Source organism: Ranitomeya imitator, chromosome 4 (assembly GCF_032444005.1).
Source record: "Ranitomeya imitator isolate aRanImi1 chromosome 4, aRanImi1.pri, whole genome shotgun sequence".
NCBI lineage: Eukaryota > Metazoa > Chordata > Amphibia > Anura > Dendrobatidae > Ranitomeya > Ranitomeya imitator.
Window position 1 is genome coordinate 401,096,502 of NC_091285.1, and position 26,446 is coordinate 401,122,947.

Genomic DNA, 26,446 nt, shown 5'->3' on the forward strand with positions numbered 1-26,446 from the left:
GTTTTTCCACTATTTAGCTGGATACGAGTGGAAAGACACTTATAGGATTTTTTTTTTTCAAATTTTAAACAGGCTGCACTATTTGAAAAAAAAGGAAAATTTTTCGCAAGGTATGAGCCAGTAACGAACCCTGAGCTGAATCCAACCGGCTATGGCTGCACACAGACTACAGGGCGAGCTGGGCTCACACGGAGACCGTGCAGACAGCCGTAAACGGCGCTGCAAGGCCAAAAAACTCTCCTCTAGGTTATCCTATATAGTGTTTTTCCACTATTTAGCTGGATACGAGTGGAAAGACACTAATAGGAATTTTTTTTTTCAAATTTTAAACTGGCTGCACTATTTGAAAAAAAGGAAAATTTTTCTCAAGGTATGAGCCAGTAACGAACCCTGAGCTGAATCCAACCGGCTATGGCTGCACACAGACTACAGGGCGAGCTGGGCTCACACGGAGACCGTGCAGACAGCCGTAAACGGCGCTGCAAGGCCCAAAAACCCCCCTCTAGGTTATCCTATGTAGTGTTTTTCCACAATAGAGCTGGAGACTGTTGGAAAAACACTAATAGGAAATTTGAGAAAAAATGTGCAGCAGGCTGCACTAAGAGCAAAAAAGAACAACTGTGTGAGGCAGTGTGAACCCCCCCTGAGCTGAATACAACCGGGTATATGGCTGCACACAGACTACAGAGTGAGCTGCACACACACACACACACAGAGACCTTGCAGAACGCTGTTAAAACAGCGCTGCAAGGCAAGAGCAAGGTGAACAGTGAAGAACACACAGCGTTTTGCTAAATTAGCCTTTGGAAAGGAAAATAAAGCAATTAGCAAGCTCAACTGGCCCTCAGTTAGAACACAGCGTCCTGTCCCTAACTGAAATCACAGCAGAGTGAGCGCAAAATGGCGGCAGCGCTTTTTTATAGTGCAGAGTGACATCATTTCAGCAGCCAATCCCAGCCTTGCCAGTACTTACATGCCCACCATGCTAAACAGGATGTGCCCACACTTCCAATCATTCCTCATTGGCTGCTGCGTTCAATTTGAATTCTGGGAACTTCCGATTCCGGTATCCGATACACGGGAAGTATCGGAATTCGGTATCGGAATTCCAATACCGCAAATATCGGCCGATACCCGATACTTGCGGTATCGGAATGCTCAACACTAGTCATGAAAATGCAGAAAAATCTTTAAATGAGAAGGTGTGTCCAAACTTTTGGTCTGTGCTGTATATCTATTCTATTCTTACCTGTCTATCTATATATATGTGTGTGTTTTGATGAATATTTCCTTTGAAAGCGATGTGTAGATGACATAGAGAATTGGTGTATGTAAAAGCTGATGTTAAAATCGCAGTGCAATCGGATAGCAATCGCACTGCATTCGGATGTAAATCGGATGCTACTGTAGGTGTGACAGTTTGGTTTGTACTCGCATGACACTTGCATTACACTCGTGCGACTCTCGGCAGGGAGACTCGGACCGATTTTTCATACGGTTAGTGTGACTCCGGCCTAAGAAAAATAAACAAATTTCAAAAACAACTATATGCAGTTTAACTTATGTACAACTTCGCTACTACTATAAAAGCAAAAGAAAAAAGCAGCTTCTGATTGTTTTTCTACTTTGTAGAAGCTTTATGTTTTTTACCTGGCAAAGGCAGCCATCTCATTTCAAGTTAACATCTGCAGTAAAACGCTGGTTATTTTCCATTGTATTCTGGTAACCTGAACATAACTGAGCTTGATGTTTTTTAATTTTTTCTCCCAATTTAGCAATCACCGGATGCCTGCTTGTGGGATTGTCTCCATACTCCCAGCTACTGGTGAGGATCGTGGGAGTCATTCTTAGCATTCTTGAAGGCTTGCACAGGATGTCGCTCTTTTATGATTTAGCACTAATGACTTTATATACAATATGTTCAAAAGAAGGTGTGTGTTTTGTCACAAAATTACCCCAAAACATATTTTCATAGGTTTTAGTAAAGCAGGATTGTAGTGTGCATTACTTTTTCAGTTAAAAAAAACCCAATATGACAAAAAACAACAGCACTTTATTACAGCATGTCCAAATACACCTTTATGACAAAAAGGAAGGCGTAGACCGGGTTTCTCAATGTATCCATGCTGACCACACACGATGGAAATGTTCTTGAAAACTTTATTGTGCCGACGCGTTTCGTGGCCACTTCCTCAGGGCCAAAGATTTTACAGTGTCTGTTTACAGCAGTGGTTTTATACAGAATCGTCATGGCATCACAATTACAAACAAACCAACATCACTTCCTGTGGGAACGCCCCCTTCAGTGTCAGAATGTCATACACCAGTTACAATTACTTTATTTCAAAATCTACACTCTGATGAGAGGAAGAGGACTAGAACTCTAGTGCCACCTATTGGAAGTAGCCATCCTAACAGTCAATGTCGACTATTTAACAAGCCTTGTCACATGACTTAGGATAATAGCCAAACCAGAATCCCAATTTGCAGACACTGTGTTTCGGGGTACTGCCCCTCGTCAGTGCAAAGCAGAGATCTGGTTTGGCTGATTGAGAGGCGTCTGACCGGGATCCAAGAAGTATCGTTTTTCCTTGCAGAGAGTGGCATGATATGCATGTCGAGGTGAGGAGACTTAAAGCCGCAATGCTCCTCTGGGAAATATGCAAATTGTCTCTTCAGAGAGGAAGAGGACTAGAACTCTAGTGCCACCTATTGGAAGTAGCAATCCTAACAGTCAATGTCGACTCTTTAACGAGCCTTGTCACATGACTTAGGATAATAGCCAAACCAGAATCTCAATTTTCAGACACTGTGTTTCGGGGTACTGCCCCTCGTCACCTCGACATGCTTATCATGTCACTCTCCGCAAGGAGAAACAATACTTCTTGAATCACACTCTGATGAAACACACTATCCACCTAAAACTTTAGTCTTTAATTAAAAAAAAATATATAAAAAAACAATAATCGCTGCATATTTTTTTTAATAAGAAATGGAGCTGGCTGGAATCAAACTCACAAGTTTTGGGCAAGCCAGAACACTTAGGGTTCCCCATTACCATCATACTATCTCTCCACTTGTTGGGAACGGTTGAGCCTTTAGACAAAACCTTCATGACATCCCAAACAAACAAACATCACTTCCTGTGAAAACGCCCACTCAAATATCATGATGTCACACGACAGTCACAATTTTAATATAACATGCCAATCCAGTTTTGTTATTTGATTGTTGCTATGGGAAACAATATGTGGGACGCACCACACAGCCTCTATATTTAAGGATGAACTCACATACAGTTAGGGCCAGAAATATTTGGACAGTGACAAAAGTTTTGTAATTTTAGCTGTTTGCAAAAACATGTTCAGAAATAAAATTATATATGTAATATGGGCTGAAAGTGCACACTCCCAGCTGCAATATGATAGTTTCCACATCCAAATCGGAGAAAGGGTTTAGGAATCATAGCTCTGTAATGCATAGCGTCCTCTTTTTCAAGGGACCAAAAGTAATTGGACAATGGACTCTAAGGGCTGCAATTAACTCTGAAGGCGTCTCCCTCGTTAGCCTGTAATCAATGAAGTAGTTAAAAGGTCAGGGGTGGATTCCAGGTGTGTGGTTTTGCATTTGGAAGCTGTTGCTGTGAGCAGACAACATGCGGTCAAAGGAACTCTCAATTGAGGTGAAGCAGAACATCCTGAGGCTGAAAAAAAAGAAAAACTCCATCAGAGAGATAGCAGACATGCTTGGAGTAGCAAAATCAACAGTTGGGTACATTCTGAGAAAAAAGGAATTGACTGGTGAGCTTGGGAACTCAAAAAGGCCTGGGCGTCCACGGATGACAACAGTGGTGGATGATCGCCGCATACTTAATTTGGTGAAGAAGAACCCGTTCACAACATCAACTGAAGTCCAGAACACTCTCAGTGAAGTAGGTGTATCTGTCTCTAAGTCAACAGTAAAGAGAAGACTCCATGACAGTAAATACAAAGGGTTCACATCTAGATGCAAACCATTCATCAATACCAAAAATAGACAGGCCAGAGTTAAATTTGCAGAAAAACACCTCAAGAAGCCAGCTCAGTTCTGGAAAAGTATTCTATGGACAGATGAGACAAAGATCAACCTGTACCAGAATGATGGGAAGAAAAAAGTTTGGAGAAGAAAGGGAACGGCACATGATCCAAGGCACACCACATCCTCTGTAAAACATGGTGGAGGCAACGTGATGGCATGGGCATGCATGGCTTTCAATGGCACTGGGTCACTTGTGTTTATTGATGACATAAGAGCAGACAAGAGTAGCCGGATGAATTCTGAAGTGTACCGGGATATACTTTCAGCCCAGATTCAGCCAAATGCTGCAAAGTTGATTGGACGGCGCTTCATAGTACAGATGGACAATGACCCCAAGCATACAGCCAAAGCTACCCAGGAGTTCATGAGTGCCAAAAAGTGGAACATTCTGCAATGGCCAAGTCAATCTCCAGATCTAAACCCAATTGAGCATGCATTTCACTTGCTCAAAGCCAGACTTAAGACGGAAAGACCCACAAACAAGCAAGACCTGAAGGCTGCGGCTGTAAAGGCCTGGCAAAGCATTAAGAAGGAGGAAACCCAGCGTTTGGTGATGTCCATGGGTTTCAGACTTAAGGCAGTGATTGCCTCCAAAGGATTTGCAACAAAATATTGAAAATAAAAATATTTTGTTTGGGTTATGTTTATTTGTCCAATTACTTTTGACCTCCTAAAATGTGGAGTGTTTGTAAAGAAATGTGTACAATTCCTACATTTTCTATCAGATATTTTTGTTCAACCCTTCAAATTAAACGTTACAATCTGCACTTGAATTCTGTTGTAGAGGTTTCATTTCAAATCCAATGTGGTGGCATGCAGAGCCCAACTCGCGAAAATTGTGTCACTGTCCAAATATTTCTGGCCCTAACTGTAGACACAACATCTCCAAGGGATATCTGAAACACGGCTTGTCTGGACACTGTTTTGAAAAACACGGGAACAAAGCCCCAATACGAGTTACAACTATAGATCATGTACCAGCGGATACCCAAAATAGATTACAGTGTCTAAATAAGAGAGAAGTTTATTGGATATACAAATTAGATACTATTCATCCAAAAGGTCTTAATGAGCTGGTAGATAATTTTTGATAAGCCATCCTTTATGGTTTCTTATCCCTAGTGGCCCGACGGATCTCCTAATCACATATCCATTCCCCAGAAATGGAGATTTAGTATAATGTTAATGGGAAGTATTTGGTGTTCTGCCTTGCCCAAAACCTATGGGTTCGAGTCTAGCCATTTTATTTTTATAAAATCTTAACACATTTTGATTATAGGTTTTATATATGGTTTTAAATAAAAAAATATATTGTTTAGAGGTTTAATGTGTTTTATCAGAGGTTATATATTGATGTAAAGATATTGTGACTGTAATGTGACATCATGATATTGGAGGGGGCGTTTTCGCAGGAAGTGATGTTTGTTTGGGATGTCATGAAGGTTTTGTCTAAAGCCTCAACTATTCCCAACAAGTGGAGAGACAGTATGATGGTAATGGGGAACCCTAAGTGTTGTGGCTTGCCCAAAACTTGTGAGTTTGATTCCAGCCAACTCCATTTTTTATTTAAAAAAAAAAAATGCAGCGATCATTGTTTTTTTTATATATTTTTTAATTAAAGACTGAAGTTTTAGGTGGATAGTGTGTTTCATCAGAGTTTAGATTTTGAAATAAAGTAATTGTAACTGGTGTATGACATTCTGACACTGGAGGGGGCGTTCCCACAGGAAGTTTGTTTGTAATTGTGATGCCATGAAAATTCTGTATAAAACCACTGCTGTAAACAGACACTGTAAAATCTTTGGTCCTGAGGAAGTGGCAGATTGCCACGAAATGCATCGGCACAATAAAGTTTTCAAGAACATTGCCATCGTGTGTGGTCAGCGCGGATACATTAAGAAACCCGGTCTTCGCCTTCCTTGTTTGCCACATTGCTATCCACGGGAGCAGGGCCGGCGTCAGCACCCGGCACAGCGGGCAAATGCCGGGGCCTTGGGAAGAAAGGGGGGCCCACTAGCAGCTGGGAGAGCAGAGCAGGAGATAACATGCTCTCTCCGCCCACAAAGTCACTGCTGGCTGCATTCTCTTAACCCCTATGTGCCAGCTCTGACACAAGCATCTTCTCACTGAGTCAGTGCAGCCAGGCAGGCACACATAGGGGTTAAGAGAAGGCAGCCAGCGTGACTGTTTGTGGGCGGAGAGAGCAGTTCTCTGCTCTGGCCCCTGGCTGGCTGCAGACAGTGCTGCAGTGCTGAACTTATCAGGAAGATTCCGGAGGAGCTAGTCCTACCAGAGTGCAAAGGTATCCAGCAATAATTGCAGTTGGTCCTGTGGCTCAGTCTGCTGCTGTCTGTCTCTGCTGCCTAAAAATGTGGGTGATGTCTGGAGGAGCAGCTGGTGGGGTGCAGCCTGCAGCCACCCAGCTCTCCCAGAACCCCAGAATACATGCATGCTGCACCAAACCTGCACCAGTGGGGTAGGAAGAAGCTTAACCCCTTCCCATCTGTATGAAGGTTATTGCTAAACCTTAAATATAACAATCTGACCCGCATAAATGGGGTTAACCAGATGCCAGGAGGAAGGGGAGCTGCTGCCATGTGGGCTGTAGGTTGGGGCCCCGTGGCCCCAGGCTGGTGACTGGAGGGACTCTGCCCAGTGCCGGCATGTGGGTGATTTCTGCTCCGGAGTCTCAGCTTCTCTCCTCCAGGTCACACTGTGCAGTCACAGCAACATTGGTTGTGTCTGTCCAGGTCCCAGCAGCTGCCACTGCTCCCACCAAGGACATGGCATCACTTAACCCTTCCCCTGCAGCCACCGGCAACAAATCCACATTATTCCTTGATTAAATCAGGTTCCAACCCAATAGAGGAGCAGACATTTCCTGCTGCCATTAGGGTCCGGGAGGGGGTGACATTGGCTGCCCTGCTACTCTGTAGTGGGGGGTGACAAGTGTAACATGGGGTAACGATGAAGGAGAAATGCACAGGATAATAGTGAGAGTGACAGAGGGCAGTGTATGGTATGGAGCAGTCACGGGTGGGCTGCAGGATCCCCCCATACTGTACATGATTGCTCGGGACAGGGAGGCGTTTAATGAGCTTCTAATGACGGGGCACTAATTGGGTCATTAGGGTTTGTGGAAAGGATTCAGCATCAGGTCCCTCATTAATGCCCGAGCGATGTTACTTTGTAGCACAGATCTGTTAGGGCCGCAAAACCAAACAACGTTGTTTATGTAGAAAAGTCTTTGTTTCATAGAAAAACTCAAAACAGAAAAGATTTTCTGATACAACAACGCCCTGCTCACGACACTGCACAGCACCTCTCCTGTATATATACACTGCACAGCACCTTTCCCCCTGTATATATACACTGCACAGCACCTTTCCTCCTGTATGTATACATTGCACAGCACCTCTCCTGTATATATACACTGCACAGCACCTTTCCTCCTGTATATATACACTGCACAGTACCACTCCTCCTGTCCTGTATATATACACTGCAGAATTTACAATAGCTGTCACTCATGTAAGAAGTGAAATCTGGCATTGTACTATACATTTCTCTGCCGTATCTGTTCATCATAAATCGGGTATGTGTTAAAGGGGGGGGGGCCCACTGAGACTCTTTCGCCTGGGGCCCTCAAAAACCTGGAGCCGGCCCTGCACGGGAGTCTGCAGTGACCACTGTTTCGTCTCACATTCTGTAAGGGGTTGTGACTTTTCACGACCTCTAAGGCCGGCGTCACACTAGCGAGTTTTACGGACATATGAGCGCATTAAATACATCCGTAAAACACGCATTACACACGGCCCAATTATTCTCTATGCCCCTGCTCCTATCTGTCGTATTTTACTGATCTGTATTATACGGCTTTCTACGGCCGTAGAAAATCGCAGCATGCTGTGTTTGTCACCATATTGCGCAAAAAAATCACCAATGCAAGTCTATGCGGGCCTGAAAAATACAGATTACACACGGACCAGCAGTGTGACTTGCGAGAAATACGCAGCGGTGTTAGCGAGAAAAGCCGGCAATTCAGTGCGGTGTACAGTAAAATCACACTGACAGCTTACAATAGAATAGGTGGAATAAATATGTACACATAGAATAGGTATATATATATATATATGTCAGTAAGACACATATATGTATATATATTAATATTTCATCCAGCGCTAGATAGCTTAAAAGCTGGTAATTCAATTGCCGACTTTTGCTATCTCCTTCCTAAACCCGACATGATATGAGACATGGATTACATACAGTAAACCATGTCATATCCCCCTTTTTTTGCATATTCCACACTACTAATGTTAGTAGTGTGTATGTGCAAAATTTGGGCGTTCTAGCTATTAAATTAAAGGGTTAAATGGTGGGAAAAATTGGCGTGAGCTCCCGTGCAATTTTCTCCGCCAGAGTAGTAAAGCCAGTGACTGAGGGCAGATATTAATAGCCTGGAGAGGGTCCATGGTTATTGCCCCCCCCCTGGCTAAAAACATCTGCCCCCAGCCACCCCAGAAAAGGCACATCTGGGAGATGCGCCTATTCTGGCACTTGGCCACTCTCTTCCCATTCCCGTGTAGCGGTGGGATATGGGGTAATGAAGGGTTAATGCCACCTTGCTATTGTAAGGTGACATTAAGCCAGATTAATAATGGAGAGGCGTCAATTATGACACCTATCCATTATTAATCCAATTGTATGAAAGAGTTAAAAAAACACACACACATTATTAAAAAGTAATTTAATGAAATAAACACACCGTTTGTTGTAATATTTTATTGTACGCTCAATCCACTGGCTGGAGACCCTCGCTCTGTGATAAAGAAAAAATAATAAACCAACAATATACATACCTTCCGAGGATCTGTAACATCCCACGTTGTAAATCCATCTGAAGGGGTTAATTTTTTTTACAGCCAGGAGCTCTGCTACAATGCAGCTATGCTTCTGACTGTAAAACCCCAGCGAATGAATGGAAACTAGGTCAATGACCTGTAGTTACCTTCATTCGCGGTGAGGCGCCCTCTGCTGGATGTCCTTCGAGCGTGGGAAAAATTCAGAAAAGTTCCCAGGCTCGAGTTCATATGAGGACAACCAGCAGAGGGCGCCTCACCGCGAATGAAGGTAACTACAGGTCATTGACCTAGTTTCCATTCATTCGCTGGGGTTTTACTGTCAGGAGCATAGCTGCATTATAGCAGAGCTCCTGGCTGTAAAAAAAATTAACCCCTTCAGATGGATTTACAACATGGGACGTTACAGATCCTCGGAAGGTATGTATATTGTTGGTTTATTATTTTTTCTTTGTCACAGAGCGAGGGTCTTCAGCCAGTGGATTGAGCGTACAATAAAATATTACAACAAACGGTGTGTTTATTTCATCAAATTACTTTTTAATAATATGTGTGTGTTTTTTTTAACTCTTTCATACAATTGGATTAATAATGGATAGGTGTCATAATTGACGCCTCTCCATTATTAATCTGACTTAATGTCACCTTACAATAGCAAGGTGGCATTAACCCTTCATTACCCCATATCCCACCGCTACACGGGAATGGGAAGAGAGTGGCCAAGTGCCAGAATAGGCGCATCTTACAGATGTGCCTTTTCTGGGGTGGCTGGGGGCAGATGTTTTTAGCCAGGGGGGGCCAATAACCATGGACCCTCTCCAGGCTATTAATATCTGCCCTCAGTCACTGGCTTTACTACTCTGGCGGAGAAAACTCTTTAATTTAATAGCTAGAGCGGCCAAATTTTGCACATACACACTACTAACATTAGTAGTGTGGAATATTAAAAAAAAAAGGGGTGTATGACATGGTTTACTGTATGTAAACCATGTCTCATATCATGTCGGGTTTAGGAAAGAGATAGCAAAAGCCGGCAATTGAATTACCGGCTTTTAAGCTATCTCGCGCTGGATGAAATATTAATATATATATATGTATATATATATGTGTCTCACTAACATATATATATATATATATATATATATATATGTATATATATATATATATATATATATATATATACAGTATATATGTTTTTATTATTTTTTGAGCACATGGATCCCTTGTATATCCGTATGTCGGTTTTGCAAGCCTGCGAGAAAATCTCGCAGTACGGATGCCATACGGATTTCATACGGAGGATGCCATGCGCAAAATACGCTGACACACCCTGCCTACGGAGGAGATACGGACCACTATTTTGGGGACTTTTCAGCGTATTACGGCCGTAAAATACGGACCGTATTGTCTTACGCCGAGTGTGACGCCGGCCTAAAGGTGAGTGCACCTACCGTGTATTGTCATCCAAATTATCACTTTTATTGCCCTATGTGCGCTCTCTCTCCTTAATTTTAAATACACCTTTAAACAGGGCCAGACTGGAACTAAAACTCAGCCCTGGCATTTGAGGGCACACACTCCCACCCGCTGCATGGTGAATTAAATATTTTTGTGCACTTGTGAGTTACTGTATGGCTGATTTGGGTATACGTGAAATTTTTTAAATAAAAAATGCTGTAAACTGCACTTTATCATGGACAGAAAAAACTAAACTGATATGATGTAGAATACAAATTTCCCTCCAGAAAAATGTTTATTTCTTTCCACTTGGGGGGCTGACAATTTTGTAATAGAGTTCGATGATTCCAAAAACGCTATGTTTGATAAATTGGCTTTCCACCGCTTTGTCATGTAACTGTAGGTATCTGATATCCATAGTTCTGGTTTTGTGCTGAATATATTCTCATCATCTTCTCTCAATGTTCTGCCAAGTAAGACCTCTTTCACACATCAGTGACAGTTTTCCCACGTACCGTGTGTTTCCACAGACCGCAAAATGTTCTGCACACGTGCACACGGATGACACATCCCGTCACCTGAGAAGCAGTGATAACCAGCTATGCTGAAGCCAACAGGTGAGGGTTTCAGCCATCAGCTGTGAGTTTTGCCTAGCTGGTTGTAGAAAATACAGGGGATCCCATGTCAAATTTTTTATTTATTCATTTGTTTACAGCGCAGGCGGCAGGTGATGAATACTCCCATCAGCCGCTGCCTGCACTCACTGTTATTAGTGGCAGCAGGTGTAGGCTAATGGGAGTAATAGTCCCATCAGCTGCAGCCTGCTGTCATTGTTATCACTTGAATATAACACTCATCATTCTCCCTTGCTCGCGCTGATCGCCGGCAGAGCAGGAGAGAATGATGAGCCGTCTTCAGCACCCGATGCTGGGAACAGCTCTTACTTTAACGCTTCTTCCCTGGCGCCAGTTTTCCATAAACTTCATTGTTAAAAAAAGATCAATTTGAAACCAACTTTTTTGTTAACGGATTGCTGTTGGATCTGTTCTAACCAGAGGCGGATTATGAGGTCAATCTGGGCGGTAGCCCAGGGCCCAGTGGTGTGAGGGGGGCCCTGGGCAACCACTCAGATTGAAGGCCGCCATCAGGGCATTACTGCCAGGGCATTATCTGCTCGCCGGGCCCCTACAGGCGCACGTCAGTAGTTAACAGCCGCCAGCCAATTGGAGGCTGGCAGCTGAAGTCAGCCGCAGCATGCATGTCGCCGGCGTCTGATGCCATTGTCAGCCGCCGGCGAGTGCGCACTTCAGCCGCGTGGAGGGAGCTTCGCCGAAGGAGCGCAGACAGGTGAGGAGAACTCGATTTTTTTTTGTTTTTTTTTATTACGAATGGCAATCCGGGGGGCCCAGGCCAGAATGCTGGACACCGGGGGCAAAGATGCTGGACACACTGGGGGCAGAGATGCAGGACACACTGGGGGCGAGATGCTGGACACAATGGGGGCAGAGATGCTGGACACACTGGGGGGCAGAATGCTGGACACACTGGGGGCAATATGCTGGAGACACTGGGGGCAATATGCTGGAGACACTGGGGGCAATATGCTGGAAACACTGGAGGCAATATGCTGGAAACAATGGGGGCAGATTGCTGGACACACTGGGGGCAGATTGCTGGACACACTGGGGGCAATATGCTGGAGACACTGGGGGCAGTATGCTGGAGACACCGGGGCAGAATGCTGGAGACACTGGGGCAATATGCTGGACACACTGGGGCAGATTGCTGGACACACTGGGGCAATATGCTGGAGACACTGTGCAGATTGCTGGACAAAGTGGGGGCAGATTGCTGGACACAGTGTGGGCAATATGCTGGAGACACTGGGGCAGATTGCTGGACACACTAGGGGCAATATGCTGGAGACACTGGGGCAGAATGCTGGACACACTGGGGGCAGATTGCTGGACACACTGGGGGCAGATTGCTGGACACACTTGGGGCAGAATGCTGGAGACATTGGGGCAGATTGCTGGACACACTGGGGGCAATATGCTGGAGACACTGGGGCTGAATGCTGGACACACTGGGGGCAATATGCTGGAGACACTGGGGGCAATATGCTGGAGACACTGGGGGCAATATGTTGGAGACACTGGGGCTAATATGCTGGAGATACTGGGGGCAATATGCTGGACACACTGGGGGCAGAATGCTGGACACACTGGGGCAATATGCTGGACACACTGGGGGCAATATGCTGGACACACTGGGGCAGGATGCTGGACACACTGGGGGCAGGATGCTGGACACACTGGGGGCAGGATGCTGGACACACTGGGGGCAATATGCTGGACACACTGGGGGCAGGATGCTGGACACACTGGGGGCAGGATGCTGGACACACTGGGGGCAGGAAGCTGGACACACTGGGGGCAGGATGCTGGACACACTGGGGGCAGGATGCTGGACACACTGGGGGCAGGATGCTGGACACACTGGGGGCAGAGATGCTGGACACAGGGGGCAGAGATGCTGGACACTGGGAGCAGAGATGCTGGACACACTGGGGGCAGGACTGGAGACAGATGGGGCAGGATTGGAGACGTAGGCAGAATGTACATACGGGGCATGATTGGAGACATGGAGCAGGATTGGAGACAGATCATGCAGGATCATGGGGCAGGATGGATACGATGGAGACTGATGGGGCAGGATGGGGAGATCATATGGGGCAGAATGGATACTCATGAGGGCAGGATGGGAGAGTGCCGCACCCCCACATAAGGGCAATGGGGTACTCGGTACCGGGTCCTTCAGTTCCCTCAGCTGGGATGTCACGGTGGCCCGACCCGGACCATGGCCCTATGAGGGGCGCCCAAATTAAATAGGGCTCAAATAGTTTGTAGATGATGGTAGTGTTCGTGACACCACCTGTGGTGTTCGGTCAGGGTGACCGACGCTGCTTAGGGGTCCACTGGGGTGATGGAATGGCACCTAGATGGTATACCTTCCCACAGGTGAAGTATATCCCCAGGGCTTCCCAGATGTGTAGATGTTGATGGTAGATGGTGCAAGTCACGGTAAATAACGAGGACACAATGGGTGCAGTCTCTTTACCTTTACTGAAGGCTTCAGCATCCACAGTCCAGGGTGCCGGATGACAGGGTAGGCAGAGTCCGGCCGGTCTGATGGCAATTCCAGAGTCCCCTTGTCCAGGTGGAAATCAGTAGCCTTCCCCTTGCGCACAGTAACGTAGTAGGTCCCTACGTGCATTAGCTCCCATAGGGTCCTCACTCTTGTTACTCTTCTCTCTGTCCCCCAGATGGATAGGACAAACCCGTATGATGGTGGTGGCCTGAAGCTATTTTATAGGGACCCTAGCGTTGCCCCTCCTCCGCGTTGCCACCTTGTCTGCTTAGGTTCTTAGGTCGGGCAGCCAACTTGGAATTGACTGTCCTGCCGGTCTCTGAAGTAAAGCGTAGAGTCTCTTACTCCCTCGGTGTTCCGGCCACCGGTTCTGCGCTCAGTGGTAGACAGCCTGCTTCTAGCTTGTCTCCCACTGGTGTTTTACTCCTGTTTCTACGACTTCTGTGCTCACTCACTACGGCACACTTCCTTTCTTGTCCTTTCTTAGGAGTCTGCCGCATGGGTTGCAGGCGCAGCTCCGTATCCTTCTTTTCCTTTCCTGGGCCGAGCCCAGTCTGCTCCTCTCCTCTCCTCCTCCTAAACTGTCTGACTTCCTAACTAAACCCCCAGTTTTACCCAAGTGTGAGGAGTGGCCTAATTGATAGAACCTTTTGCTCCCCCTGGTGGCCGGCGTGTGAAGTGTGTGTGGCTGTGATACCTGGCAGGGTGAACTCCTTTGGTGCCATCAGACGTAACATCGCTCCCCCTGGTGGAAGAACAACATTACTGCAATGACCAGGACTCTGGGGCGCTGCTAGAGCATATGGCTGGAGCCAGGAATGAGATATACGGGGTCAGGATGGGGGATATTATAATTACCATAGGGGCTAAGTAAGGGATATTATTACTGCAGTGGTGTATTTATTTTTTGAGGACACTCTTTTAAATGGGGGGGGGGCGGTCCTGTTACTGTGTAGTGACACTATGTTGCCTCTTTTTCTTCATGTGGTGTAATGTATAAGTTGGGAAAAATTAAGTAATGTGTTCTGCAAGCGGAGCTCGAGATAACTGTTATTTCCTGCAGAGACGAGTCCTGGCTGGATGAAGTGATGGCGGTCTGTGCTGGATGTAGGAAGAAGGACTTCACCTAGAGACGTCACTGGTGAGTCAGTGTTACCTATACACTGACACTAGGGTTGAGCAAAACGGGTCGGCCATTTTCAGAAGTCGCCGACTTTTGGCAAAGTCGGGTTTCGTAAAACTCGACCCGACCCCTGTGTGGGGTCGGCCATGAAGTCGGCGATCTTCTGAATCTGGTATCGGAATTCCGATCCCGAGTTCCGATATGTTTGCAATATCGGAAATCGGTATCGGAATCCATATTTAAGTGCAAAATAAAGAATTAAAATAAAAAATATTGCTATACTCACCCTCTGACGCGCCCTGGTACTAACTGGCAGCCTTTCTTCCTTCGAATCAGCGCTTGCAGGACCTTGCGGTGACTTCGCGGCTTGTGATTGGTCGCGCGACCGCCCATGTGACCGCTCGCGCGACCAATCACAAGCCGCGACGTCACCGCAAGGTCCTGCAAGCGCTGATTCTTAGGAAGGAAGGCTGCCGGAAAGAAGCAGGGCGCGTCCGAGGGTGAGTATATACCTAATAGGAATATACTCACCCTCGGACGCGCCCTGCTTCTTTCCGGCAGCCTTCCTTCCTAAGAATCAGCGCTTGCAGGACCTTGCGGTGACGTTGCGGCTTGTGATTGGTCGCGCAAGCGGTCACATGGGCGGTCGCGCGACCAATCACAAGCCGCGACGTCACCGCAAGGTCCTGCAAGCGCTGATTCGAAGGAAGGAAGGTTCCCGGTTAGTACCAAGCCGCGTCCGAGGGTGAGTATAGCGATATTTTTTATTTTAATTCTTTATTTTACACTTAAATATGGATCACAGGGCCTGAAGGAGAGTTTCCTCTCCTTCAGACCCTGGGAACCATTGGAAACCCAATGCACTGCATTGGGTTTCGAGTTTCGGCTGACCCCGACCCCGACTTTTTTATAGGATCGGCCGATTTCACTCGACCCGACTTTTGAAAAAGTCTGGTTTCGTGAAACCCGACCCGATCCTATAAAAGTAAAAGTCGCTCAACCCTAACTGACACTATACGCTGTATAGTATGTACAGAGATTCTGTGTATAATGTCACGTTGATCACTGTTTTACCCGTACACAGACACTGCACACGAAGTACTAAGTACAGATCTCCTGTGAATACTGGCACTTATGGTGATAGTATTGTGTTGTTTTTTTTGTTTTTTTGTTTTTTTTCTTCGTAACTGAAGGGTAAATTGACTAGATCAATGCATGTTTGACAGGTTATAGTTTCACACAGCAACTATTTTTCTGGAATAATCTGGTTCAGGTATATGATGACCCCATCACATAACCCCGTCACAGTGTCTGAACAGCCCAGGGCCCTGGCTACCCTTAATCCACCCCTGGTTCTAACTGATGATTACTGGCCATGTGAACAGAGCCTTACTTTAGGGAGTCATGCTTTTTCAGTCCTTGGGAAATTATGGTCTTATCCCCTCACTGCTTAGACTCGCTGAGATCATTCTAGAGGTCATTAGACGCCATCTTTTCTAGAAAAATGGTTACAATACGTCTAAGAATAGATGTGCCCGCCATTCTTCCCTTTCTTTTTTGCTTATATTTTATGTTACATAGATTTCCTTAGTATATTTATATTTCTTCTCCCCTTACATTTTTATCTCTCCTTACATGTATGTCTTGTATGTTAGCTTAAACATAGTAAGTAGCACATTAGACACTTAGATTATGAGTCGTGTATAATAAATGCATATTTCAGGGTTATGTGCTTCTGAGGCCTCATTAGTGCTGCCTTCCTCAGACGAAACCTGGTTGCGACCAAGTATAATGTGGGGTTAACCAGTCTCAGCTACCAGTTTGGGTCACAAACCCCTTTTTCTGTTTGCTTTGATGTTTACTCATTGTTTATTATGTTTACACCCCAAATCCCTCCTAAACCTGGAGATCAAACCCATGAAAGCAATTTATAAATGATCATAACCCGTCTATGAAGGTAATTATCATCTCCTTAATATTTGCTTCCCTGTGCCCCACACTGCAACATGAGACCATTAATAGTCTGTGTGGGCAACGAGGGCTGCAGTAAGCAGCAGAGATGTAAGCATTAAAGGGAATCTGTCAGCATGTTTTTCTATGTAATCTGAGGCATCATACGGTAGGGGTTAAAACACTGAACTCAATGATGTTTCGCACTGAAGCTTTAATCACCGTGTGATTAACATTGAGGTGACTAGCTGGTCTTGTGAGCCCTGGACCAACTTCGCCCTCTTCTTTGATAAGCACCTCACTGTCTATAGCAGACCTGGGCAAGATGCGGCCCGCTGGCCGCATCCGGCCCGCCTGACGGTTGTAAACGGCCCGCCGCCCCAGGCACCGCTCGGCTCCCCTTCCCTTCAGCCACGCCTGCGCCTGTGCGCCCTGCATTCAAACTCCTGTCCGCTGAGAGGCGCTGACCGCCGCTGGCACTTCCGCATCAGGGAAGCGCCAGCAGCAGGTGACGTCCCTCAGCGTGACACATGCTGCTGCTCTGCTCCGTTGCGCTGGACGCCGGTGTTCTGTGTGGCACTGCAGCGCTGTACTAAGGTCACTTGTGGAGTCGGACGGTGCCGGTGGTCGGTGGTAAGGGCTCTGGGTTATCTGCTCCTCAGTACTTGCGCACTGGGTCATCTGCTCCGCTGTACTTGGGCTCTGGGTTATCTGCTCCTCTGTACTTGTGCTCTGGGTTATCTGCTCCTCAGTACTTGTGCTCTGGGTTATTATCTGCTCCTCAGTACTTGTGCTCTGGGTTATTATCTGCTCCTCAGTACTTGTGCTCTGGGTTATCTGCTCCTCAGTACTTGTGCTCTGGGTTATTATCTGCTCCTCACTACTTGTGCTCTGGGTTATTATCTGCTCCTCAGTACTTGTGCTCTGGGTTATCTGCTCCTCAGTACTTGTGCACTGAGTTATTATCTGCTCCTCAGTACTTGTGCACTGGGTTATTATCTGCTCCTCTGTACTTGTGCACTGGGTTATTATCTGCTCAGTACTTGTGCTCTGGGTTATTATCTGCTCCTCAGTACTTGTGCTCTGGGTTATTATCTGCTCCTCAGTACTTGTGCACTGGGTTATTATCTGCTCCTCAGTACTTGTGCACTGGGTTATTATCTGCTCAGTACTTGTGCTCTGGGTTATTATCTGCTCCTCAGTACTTGTGCACTGGGTTATTATCTGCTCCTCAGTACTTGTGCACTGGGTTATTATCTGCACCTCTGTACTTGTGCACTGGGTTATTATCTGCTCAGTACTTGTGCACTGGGTTATTATCTGCACCTCTGTACTTGTGCACTGGGTTATTATCTGCTCAGTACTTGTGCACTGGGTTATTATCTGCTCCTCAGTACTTGTGCACTGAGTTATTATCTGCACCTCTGTACTTGTGCACTGGGTTATTATCTGCACCTCTGTACTTGTGCTCTGGGTTATTATCTGCTCAGTACTTGTGCTCTGGGTTATTATCTGCTCCTCAGTACTTGTGCACTGGGTTATTATCTGCTCCTCAGTACTTGTGCTCTGGGTTATTATCTGCTCCTCAGTACTTGTGCTCTGGGTTATCTGCTCCTCTGTACTTGTGCTCTGGGTTATTATCTGCTCCTCAGTACTTGTGCTCTGGGTTATTATCTGCTCCTCAGTACTTGTGCACTGGGTTATTATCTGCTCCTCTGTACTTGTGCACTGGGTTATTATCTGCTCCTCAGTACTTGTGCTCTGGGTTATTATCTGCTCCTCAGTACTTGTGCTCTGGGTTATCTGCTCCTCTGTACTTGTGCTCTGGGTTATTATCTGCTCCTCTGTACTTGTGCTCTGGGTTATCTGCTCCTCAGTACTTGTGCACTGGGTTATTATCTGCTCCTCAGTACTTGTGCACTGGGTTATTATCTGCTCCTCAGTACTTGTGCACTGGGTTATTATCTGCTCCTCAGTACTTGTGCTCTGGGTTATTATCTGCTCCTCTGTACTTGTGCACTGGGTTATTATCTGCTCAGTACTTGTGCTCTGGGTTATTATCTGCTCCTCAGTACTTGTGCACTGGGTTATTATCTGCTCCTCAGTACTTGTGCACTGGGTTATTATCTGCTCCTCAGTACTTGTGCACTGGGTTATTATCTGCACTAATGAAATCTGGACATTATGGGGGCACTAATGAAATCTGGACATTATGGGGGCACTAATGAATGAAATCTGGACATTATGGGGGCACAAATGAAATCTGGACATTATGGGGGCACTAATGAAATCTGGACATTATGGGAGCACTAATGAATGAAATCTGGACATTATGGGGGCACTAATGAAATCTGGACATTATGGGGCCACTAATTAATGAAATCTGGATATTATGGGGGCACAAATGAAATCTGGACATTATGGGGCCACTAATTAATGAAATCTGGATATTATGGGGGCACAAATGAAATCTGGACATTATGGGGGCACTAATGAAATCTGGACATTATGGGGGCACTAATGAATGAAATCTGGACATTATGGGGGCACTAATGAATGAAATCTGGACATTATGGGGGCACAAATGAGATCTGGACATTATGGGGGCACCAAAATGAATGCCCATCATATGTATCATGTAACCCGCCCGCCATAAATTAATAGTACTCATGAAGAAAAGAAACCTTGCAATATTTATTGTATAAAACTGCATTTTCTCCTTCTGCAGAGAATCGTGACTCCCATCAGAAGAATTAGCCCTTACATATGTCTGCTAAAAAAAGAAAGATTGATGGAGAATGCAGAGTTTTTAACAAGGAATGGACTTCTAAATATTTATTTACTGAAACCAAAGGCAAAGCTGTGTGCTTAGTTTGTGGAGAGCAAATAGCTGTGTTTAAAGATTATAATTTAAATCGCCATTACGAAACAAAACATGCACAGAAATACAAGAACTTGACAGAGGCAGAGCGGGCACGGGCATCTGAAGATTTGCTATCAAAACTGCAAACGCAGAAAAGATTTTTTACAAAGCTCCACGCATCCAGGGATGCAGCCATCAGGACAAGCTTTGTAATATCCCACAAAATTGCTAGAAACAGTAAGCCATTCTCTGATGGGGAGTTTGTGAAAGAATGTTTGGTGGACTCTGTAGCAATAATTTGTCCTGAGAAAAAAGAAGCATTTTCACATGTGTCCCTCTCCAGGCGAACCGTAACAAGACGGGTAGAAGACAATGCGGGGAATTTGGAGTTGCAGCTTAAAAACAAAGTTGATCATTTTATTTTTTTTTCCCTGGCTCTGGACGAGAGCTGTGATGTCCGTGATACTGCCCAGTTACTTATCTTTGTACGCGGAATAACAAATAACTTTGAGATGACTGAAGAGCTGGTAGCTTTGCGATCATTGAAAGGTACCACGAAAAGGAGTGATTTGTTCACCGAAGTAAATGCATCCGTGGACAAACTGGGCTTAAAATGGAACACATTAGTAAGTGTTATAACCGATGGATGTCCAAATAAGACAGGGAAAAATGTTGGACTTTTGAAGCGGATGCAAGATAAAGTGAATGAAATAAACCCAGAACAGAAATTGATATTTTTGCATTGCATTATACATCAAGAAGTGCTGTGCAAGTCGGTGCTACAAATCAGCCATGTTGTTGATGTTGTAACTAAGACAGTTAATTTCATCAGGGCAAGAGCACTGAATCACAGACAATTTGTTTCACTGTTGGAGGAACAAGAAAGTGAACATAGTGACATAGGCTACCACACAGCTGTGAGGTGGCTCAGCCTTGGGAAGGTGCTCAAAAGAGTATGGGACCTGAGAGCTGAGATTCAGACATTTTGTCAAATGAAAGGCAAAGACATCCCTGAATTCTCAGATAAGCACTGGATAGCAGATCTGGCCTTTGCCATTGATGTGACTACACTAATGAATGAGCTGAATACCAAGCTGCAAGGCAAAGGCCTCTTTGCACATGAAATGTTCTCCTTGGTGACAGCTTTCATGAGAAAATTGAAGTTTCTTTCTAGCCAATTGAAGATCAATATTCTCACTCACATGCCAACACTGAAAGAAGTCACACCATCAGCTGATCACCTCGACAAGTATTCATCCATGTTTGCGGCTTTACATGATGAATTTTCCAGAAGATTTGAAGACTTTAAAGCAGTGGAGAGTGAAATGCACATGGTTTCTTCTCCTTTTACATGCTGTGTGGATAATGCCCCCAGTGATATCCAGTTAGAACTCATTGATCTGCAGTCTGACAATCTACTGAAAGAGCTTTTTAAATCCGTATCACTGCTGGAGTTTTATTCTTCTCTCAAAGAGGAAAACTTTCCACACATAAGGAGGCATGCTCAGAGGATGTTAGTTCTCTTTGGAGCTACCTACGTATGTGAACAAACATTCTCACTGAAGTTCAACAAATCCAGATACAGATCCTCTCTCAGTGATGATCACTTGTGTGCTGTTCTTCGCATATCCACCTCAGATATTGAACCTAACTTCAGTGAACTTGTTCGGGCCCAAAACAGGCTAGATTACTCTCATTGAAGATTCTCATGTTATTGAAATGGTTAATGTACTGTTATTTACCAAGTTAAAGGGATGCCGGTTAAAAAAACTAACATATCTTGATCTACAACACTGTTGTAACAACAGCAAGTTTTCTACAGTTTTCTACAGTTAACACAAGCTCGTTGCAGTGCAGTTCATCATCTCATCATTAAATAATGATGTAAGTATGTCTTCCGTATTTTCTTTGTATTGTAAATCTCTGCATTGTTTAACATACTGTTTGTTCATGAAAATATAGCATATGTATACTACAGTATTGGGTAAAAATTAGTTAATTATATTAGTCCGGCCCTCTAAAACCATCCAAATTTCTCATGCGGCCCCAAGGCAAAATTAATTGCCCACCCCTGCTGCAGCTCAAACTGTCAGATCAGTCAGTGAGGATTTAGGGCAGGTTACATGGAGATATTTTAAATCAGTATGTGTTATCAGATGCCACAGGTGCCAGGAGAGGTGACAGTGATCCAGTTATTATTTCTCTCTGTTCCCCTCTGGTTTTTAGCTTACAAATACTGATGTAAATTACTGCCCCAAATACATTTTTGTCTCCCAAATCATAACATTATGGACATGAAATTACTTGTGTTAAAAGGTAGCTTCAAATCTCAGAGAGACAGAAGAGTCTGGGAATATAAACTGATGACGACCTTTGACAGTCTAACTGCAGGAATGAATGTGTCGCATGGATTTATGTCATTTTACATCAACTAAGGAACTTATAGTCTGAGGGGTCATCACAACAGAACCAGACCCCAATAAAACAATCCTTATCTAAGAACTGGCCCAATATTTATGGACATAACTGTTTATCACTCATGGTAATTCTGCTTCTTTTTTTCTATGCTATGTTGTGCATAAATATATGATTCTTCAGAATTTGTTTTAGTCTTTGCCTGATGAAGAGACCTGTGTAGTCTTGAAAGCTTGCAATTTGTTACCATCTTTTCAGTTAGCCATTAAAAGGTATCAACCACTGAGGACTCTCAATTCTAAATATTTTGCCCCAAATATTCACTGTATGAATGAGGCAAGGAAGACACTGGCAATCCTGTAATATACTGTCAGTCCTTACACCGAGGGTGAGTGCACACTTGTAGGGGCTGCGGGTCGGCATATGTCCAGATTCAGTGATGTGCGATGGACCCCGACGCCCAAACATGAATCAGACAGAAGCACAAAATAAATACACGGAGCATTGTAATGAGGTGACAACTTTATTTACATTCACATGACACCAAAAATAGCACAACCCCCAACTCACGGAAAGTCACACCTCAGCACTAAGGAGAGGAAAAAACCCCTGTGGTGGAAACCTCTAGGTAACCATGGCTGGAGGATCGCCCTTCCCTCGGGCTTAGAGAGTTAAGCTGGAGTCACACATAATGATATCGTTAATGATATCGTTGCAACGTCACGCTTTTGGTGACGTAGCAATGATCTCGCTAACGATCTCGTTATGTGTGACAGCGACCAACGATCAGGCCCCTGCTGGGAGATCGTTGGTCGTTGGGGAATGATCAGGACCATTTTTTGGTCACTGATCACCCGCTGTCATCGCTGGATCGGCGGGTGTGACGCCGATCCAGTGATGTGTTCACTTGTAACCAGGGTAAATATTGGGTTACTAAGCGCAGGGCCGTGCTTAGTAACCCGATATTTACCCTGGTTACCATTGTAAAAGTTAAAAAAAAACAGTACATACTCACATTCTGATGTCTGTCGCGTCCACAGGGTTAAAACTGCTTTCGGCAGGAGCGCTGCTAATGTGTCAGCGTCAGCCATAAAGCAGAGCACAGCGGTGACGTCACCGCTGTTACTGCCGGCGCTGACACAGTCAGTGCAGGGAAGCTCTCGGCAGCAGCGCGTGCATTAGCAGCGCTCTTGTCGAAAGCAGTTTTAACCCTGTGGACGCCGGCGGGGGACGTGACAGACATCAGAATGTGAGTATGTAGTGTTTTTTTTTTTTACTTTTACAATGGTAACCAGGGTAAATATCGGGTTACTAAGCGCGGCCCTGCACTTAGTAACCCGATGTTTACCCTGGTTCCCCGGGTACTGCAGGGGGACTTCGGCATTGTTTAAGACAGTTTCAACAATGCCGAAGTCATTCCCCTGATCGTTGGTCGCTGGAGAGAGCTGTCTGTGTGACTGCTCCCCAGCGACCACACAACGACTTACCAACGATCACGGCCAGGTCGTATCGCTGGTCATGATCGTTGGTATGTCGTTTAGTGTGACTAAAGCTTAAGTGTCGATATAACAGAGGAAACGGCAGAATTTTACAATTTGTAAATTTTACCAGATTTACAGAGACTGACATAACAAATATTGACTAACTGTGATAAACCGGATGTGGGAGAGATCTGGCTGTGATATCTGTCACCACATTGGCTGCCAGAACCAATTTGGCTGATCTGATTCCCAGGTGGATGCACTAGATTATTTCTCCTTTACAGGTCCAGGTCCAAGTCTCAAGAAGTCAGACACTTGGTGAAAAGGATTGTTGGTTATGGATGATCCTTAATAGGATAAATATCCCCTTCCCCATCCCAATTTATCACCCATTAAGGTCATAGAACTCCAAAAGGAGAGCAGCTCTTTGTAGGGGGTAACAGAAGGGGATCCTGTGCGGGGGAATCCCCTCTGTTACCTTCTTATTCTCTGGGGGTGTCTAAAGCAGACAAACCCTTTCCCTGCTAGAACCTCCAAATTACCACAAGGTCGGCACATTATGTGGGGTGGTCAAGCTCATTGTCCTCAGGCGTATCAGTAATGGCGCTGATCCTGGCAGCACATTCTTCTTTTCTGGAATCTTCTTTTTGACACTTGTTTATGACCTCATAACAGTTGTCATGATTACTAGAGGGGCTATTACTGATGCAGGGCCCAAGTATTAACCATTTCATCCTTGGTAATTCGCTCTCATTATAGAGGCAAATAACTGCACTTGTTAGCAGCAGGCGCCTTATCATTATGGCTTCCCTTAGGCACCATAATAAATACAGATTACAGATTAAACGTGGAAGTGTTTCAGGAGGGTTTTTGCACTTTTTTAGATGCACGGATTGGACTTATAACTAGAGGAAAAAATTAAGAGGAAATTACTTGTCAAATAATATTATATGGAATTGCATTTCAAGCATTTTCCTAGTGTACATTCTACATATCTATGTAGTTATATAGGTTTAAAGGGAACATGTCACCAGTTTTGGCTGATATAAGTTACAGCCATCACCTTTCAGGGCTTATATACAGCATTCTATAATACTGTAGATAAGCCCCCAACCTGACCTGTAAGGCTACGTTCACACTAGCGTTCTGCTAGTGTGCGTCGCCTTAGCGTCGGGCGACGCAACGGCGACACAAGCGTCATGCGCCCCTATTTTTAACATGGGGGACGCATGCGTTTTTGTGTGTTGCGTTTTGCAACACTTGCGTCTTTTTTGCCGCTAGCGTTGGACCAAGAAAACGCAGCAAGTTGCATTTTTCTTGCGTCCGATTTTCGGCAAAAAACGATGCACGCGTCGCAAAACGCAGCGTTTTTGCGTGCGTTTTGCCGCGTTTTTGTGTGTGTCGTGCGTTGCGTCGCCGACGCAGCGGCGCGCAACGCTAGTCTGAACGTAGCCTAAGAGAAGAAAAATAACTTTTATTATACTCACCTGTAGGGCGGTCTGGTCAAAGGGGTGTCACTCCTCTCGGTCCAGTGCCTCGCATCTTCTTACGGTCGCCGTCCTCCTGCTTGTTTCGTGTGGATTATGTGTCCCTACATCATACACACAGACTCCTTGGCACTGCGATCCTGCGAAGGCATACTTCTCTATTACAGGATATCATTTGTATTTATAGATACAAATGATATCCTGTAGTAATGTTATAATCTAGATTCCACATTTGAACTTATTCTAAATTCCAAATATCTTTTTTAAAATGTGGAGTCCAAATTGGATCCAACATCCAAGATGTGGCCTTGGGATTTATAGATATTTATACATTTGGATCACAGGATTTTATCTCTCTTTTTATTCATCCAGAAATCTTGTTTGCTTTTGCAGCTACTTCCTGACCTTGAGTACTGCTGCTCCGCTTACTTGTAATCAGAATACCCAAGTCCTTGTCCTTTTCTGTAATCTCTAATATATTTACATTTATTCTATATGCAGCAGTAAGATTACTCTTGCTGAGGTGCATTGCTCTATTTATTAACATTAAACTTCATCTGCCATGTGTTTTCCCTTGCAGGAATCCTTTTCCAGATTCTTTTGTAATATTATACTGTCAGAAGTTAATAATCAACATATGCAGTTTGGAGGGTGCCTAGATCCATTGGAAAAGGTAGGGATATCCAGCCGTCTTTTGGATAAAAAAAATTAAAAACAATTTTATTTGTAGAATTGAATAAAAACAGAACATTTTTTCTATAATACTGGGAATGTTCTGTATTTATGGATTCTGCTAAAAAAATGCGGACTTTTTTTTATCCCAAAAAATGACAAGATATCCCTATCTTTTCCTATGGCTACCATCAAGCAGGAGTGGTTTTTCATCAGAGCTGAGGATTCGCTTTCTAGTTCAACATTGGATCGCTGGATCACTCTCTCTTATTTATTGCCTTGACCATTCACTTTTAGATTTAGAACAGTTGCAGGACTTAAAATAATTTTTACTTAAAGGGCATTTGTCAACAGTTTTTTGCTATGTCATCTGAGAGCAGCTTAACGTAGGAAAAGAGACCCTGAATCCAATGATGTATCTCTTCGTTTACTGAGTGCAGCCATTCTGACACAGAGTTTTTAGATTTAGCAATGCAGCAGAGCTGAGAAAGCTAACCCCACCCACACCAGGCTCTCATGCACATAGCTATAGACCAGGGGTGGGCAATTAATTTTGCCATGGGGCTGCATGAGAAATTTGGATGGTTTTAGAGGGCCGGACTAATATAATTAACTAATTTTTACCCAATACTGTAGTATACATATGCTATATTTTCATGAACAAACAGTATGTTAAACAATGCAGAGATTTACAATACAAAGAAAATACGGAAGACATACTTACATCATTATTTAATGATGAGATGATGAACTGCACTGCAACGAGCTTGTGTTAACTGTAGAAAACTGTAGAAAACTTGCTGTTGTTACAACAGTGTTGTAGATCAAGATATGTTAGTTTTTTTAACCGGCATCCCTTTAACTTGGTAAATAACAGTACATTAACCATTTCAATAACATGAGAATCT

The 26,446-nt window shown here is 44.6% G+C and overlaps 1 protein-coding gene across 1 annotated transcript; it reads left to right on the top strand.

The window, feature by feature from the left end:
• The first annotated feature begins 19,386 nt into the window (after positions 1-19,386).
• On the top strand, positions 19,387-21,183 carry LOC138674527 (general transcription factor II-I repeat domain-containing protein 2B-like). Its single transcript, XM_069762352.1, has one exon. The coding sequence runs from the start codon at positions 19,387-19,389 to the stop codon at positions 21,181-21,183; it is 1,797 nt and encodes a 598-aa protein (XP_069618453.1).
• Positions 21,184-26,446: the final 5,263 nt, after the last annotated feature.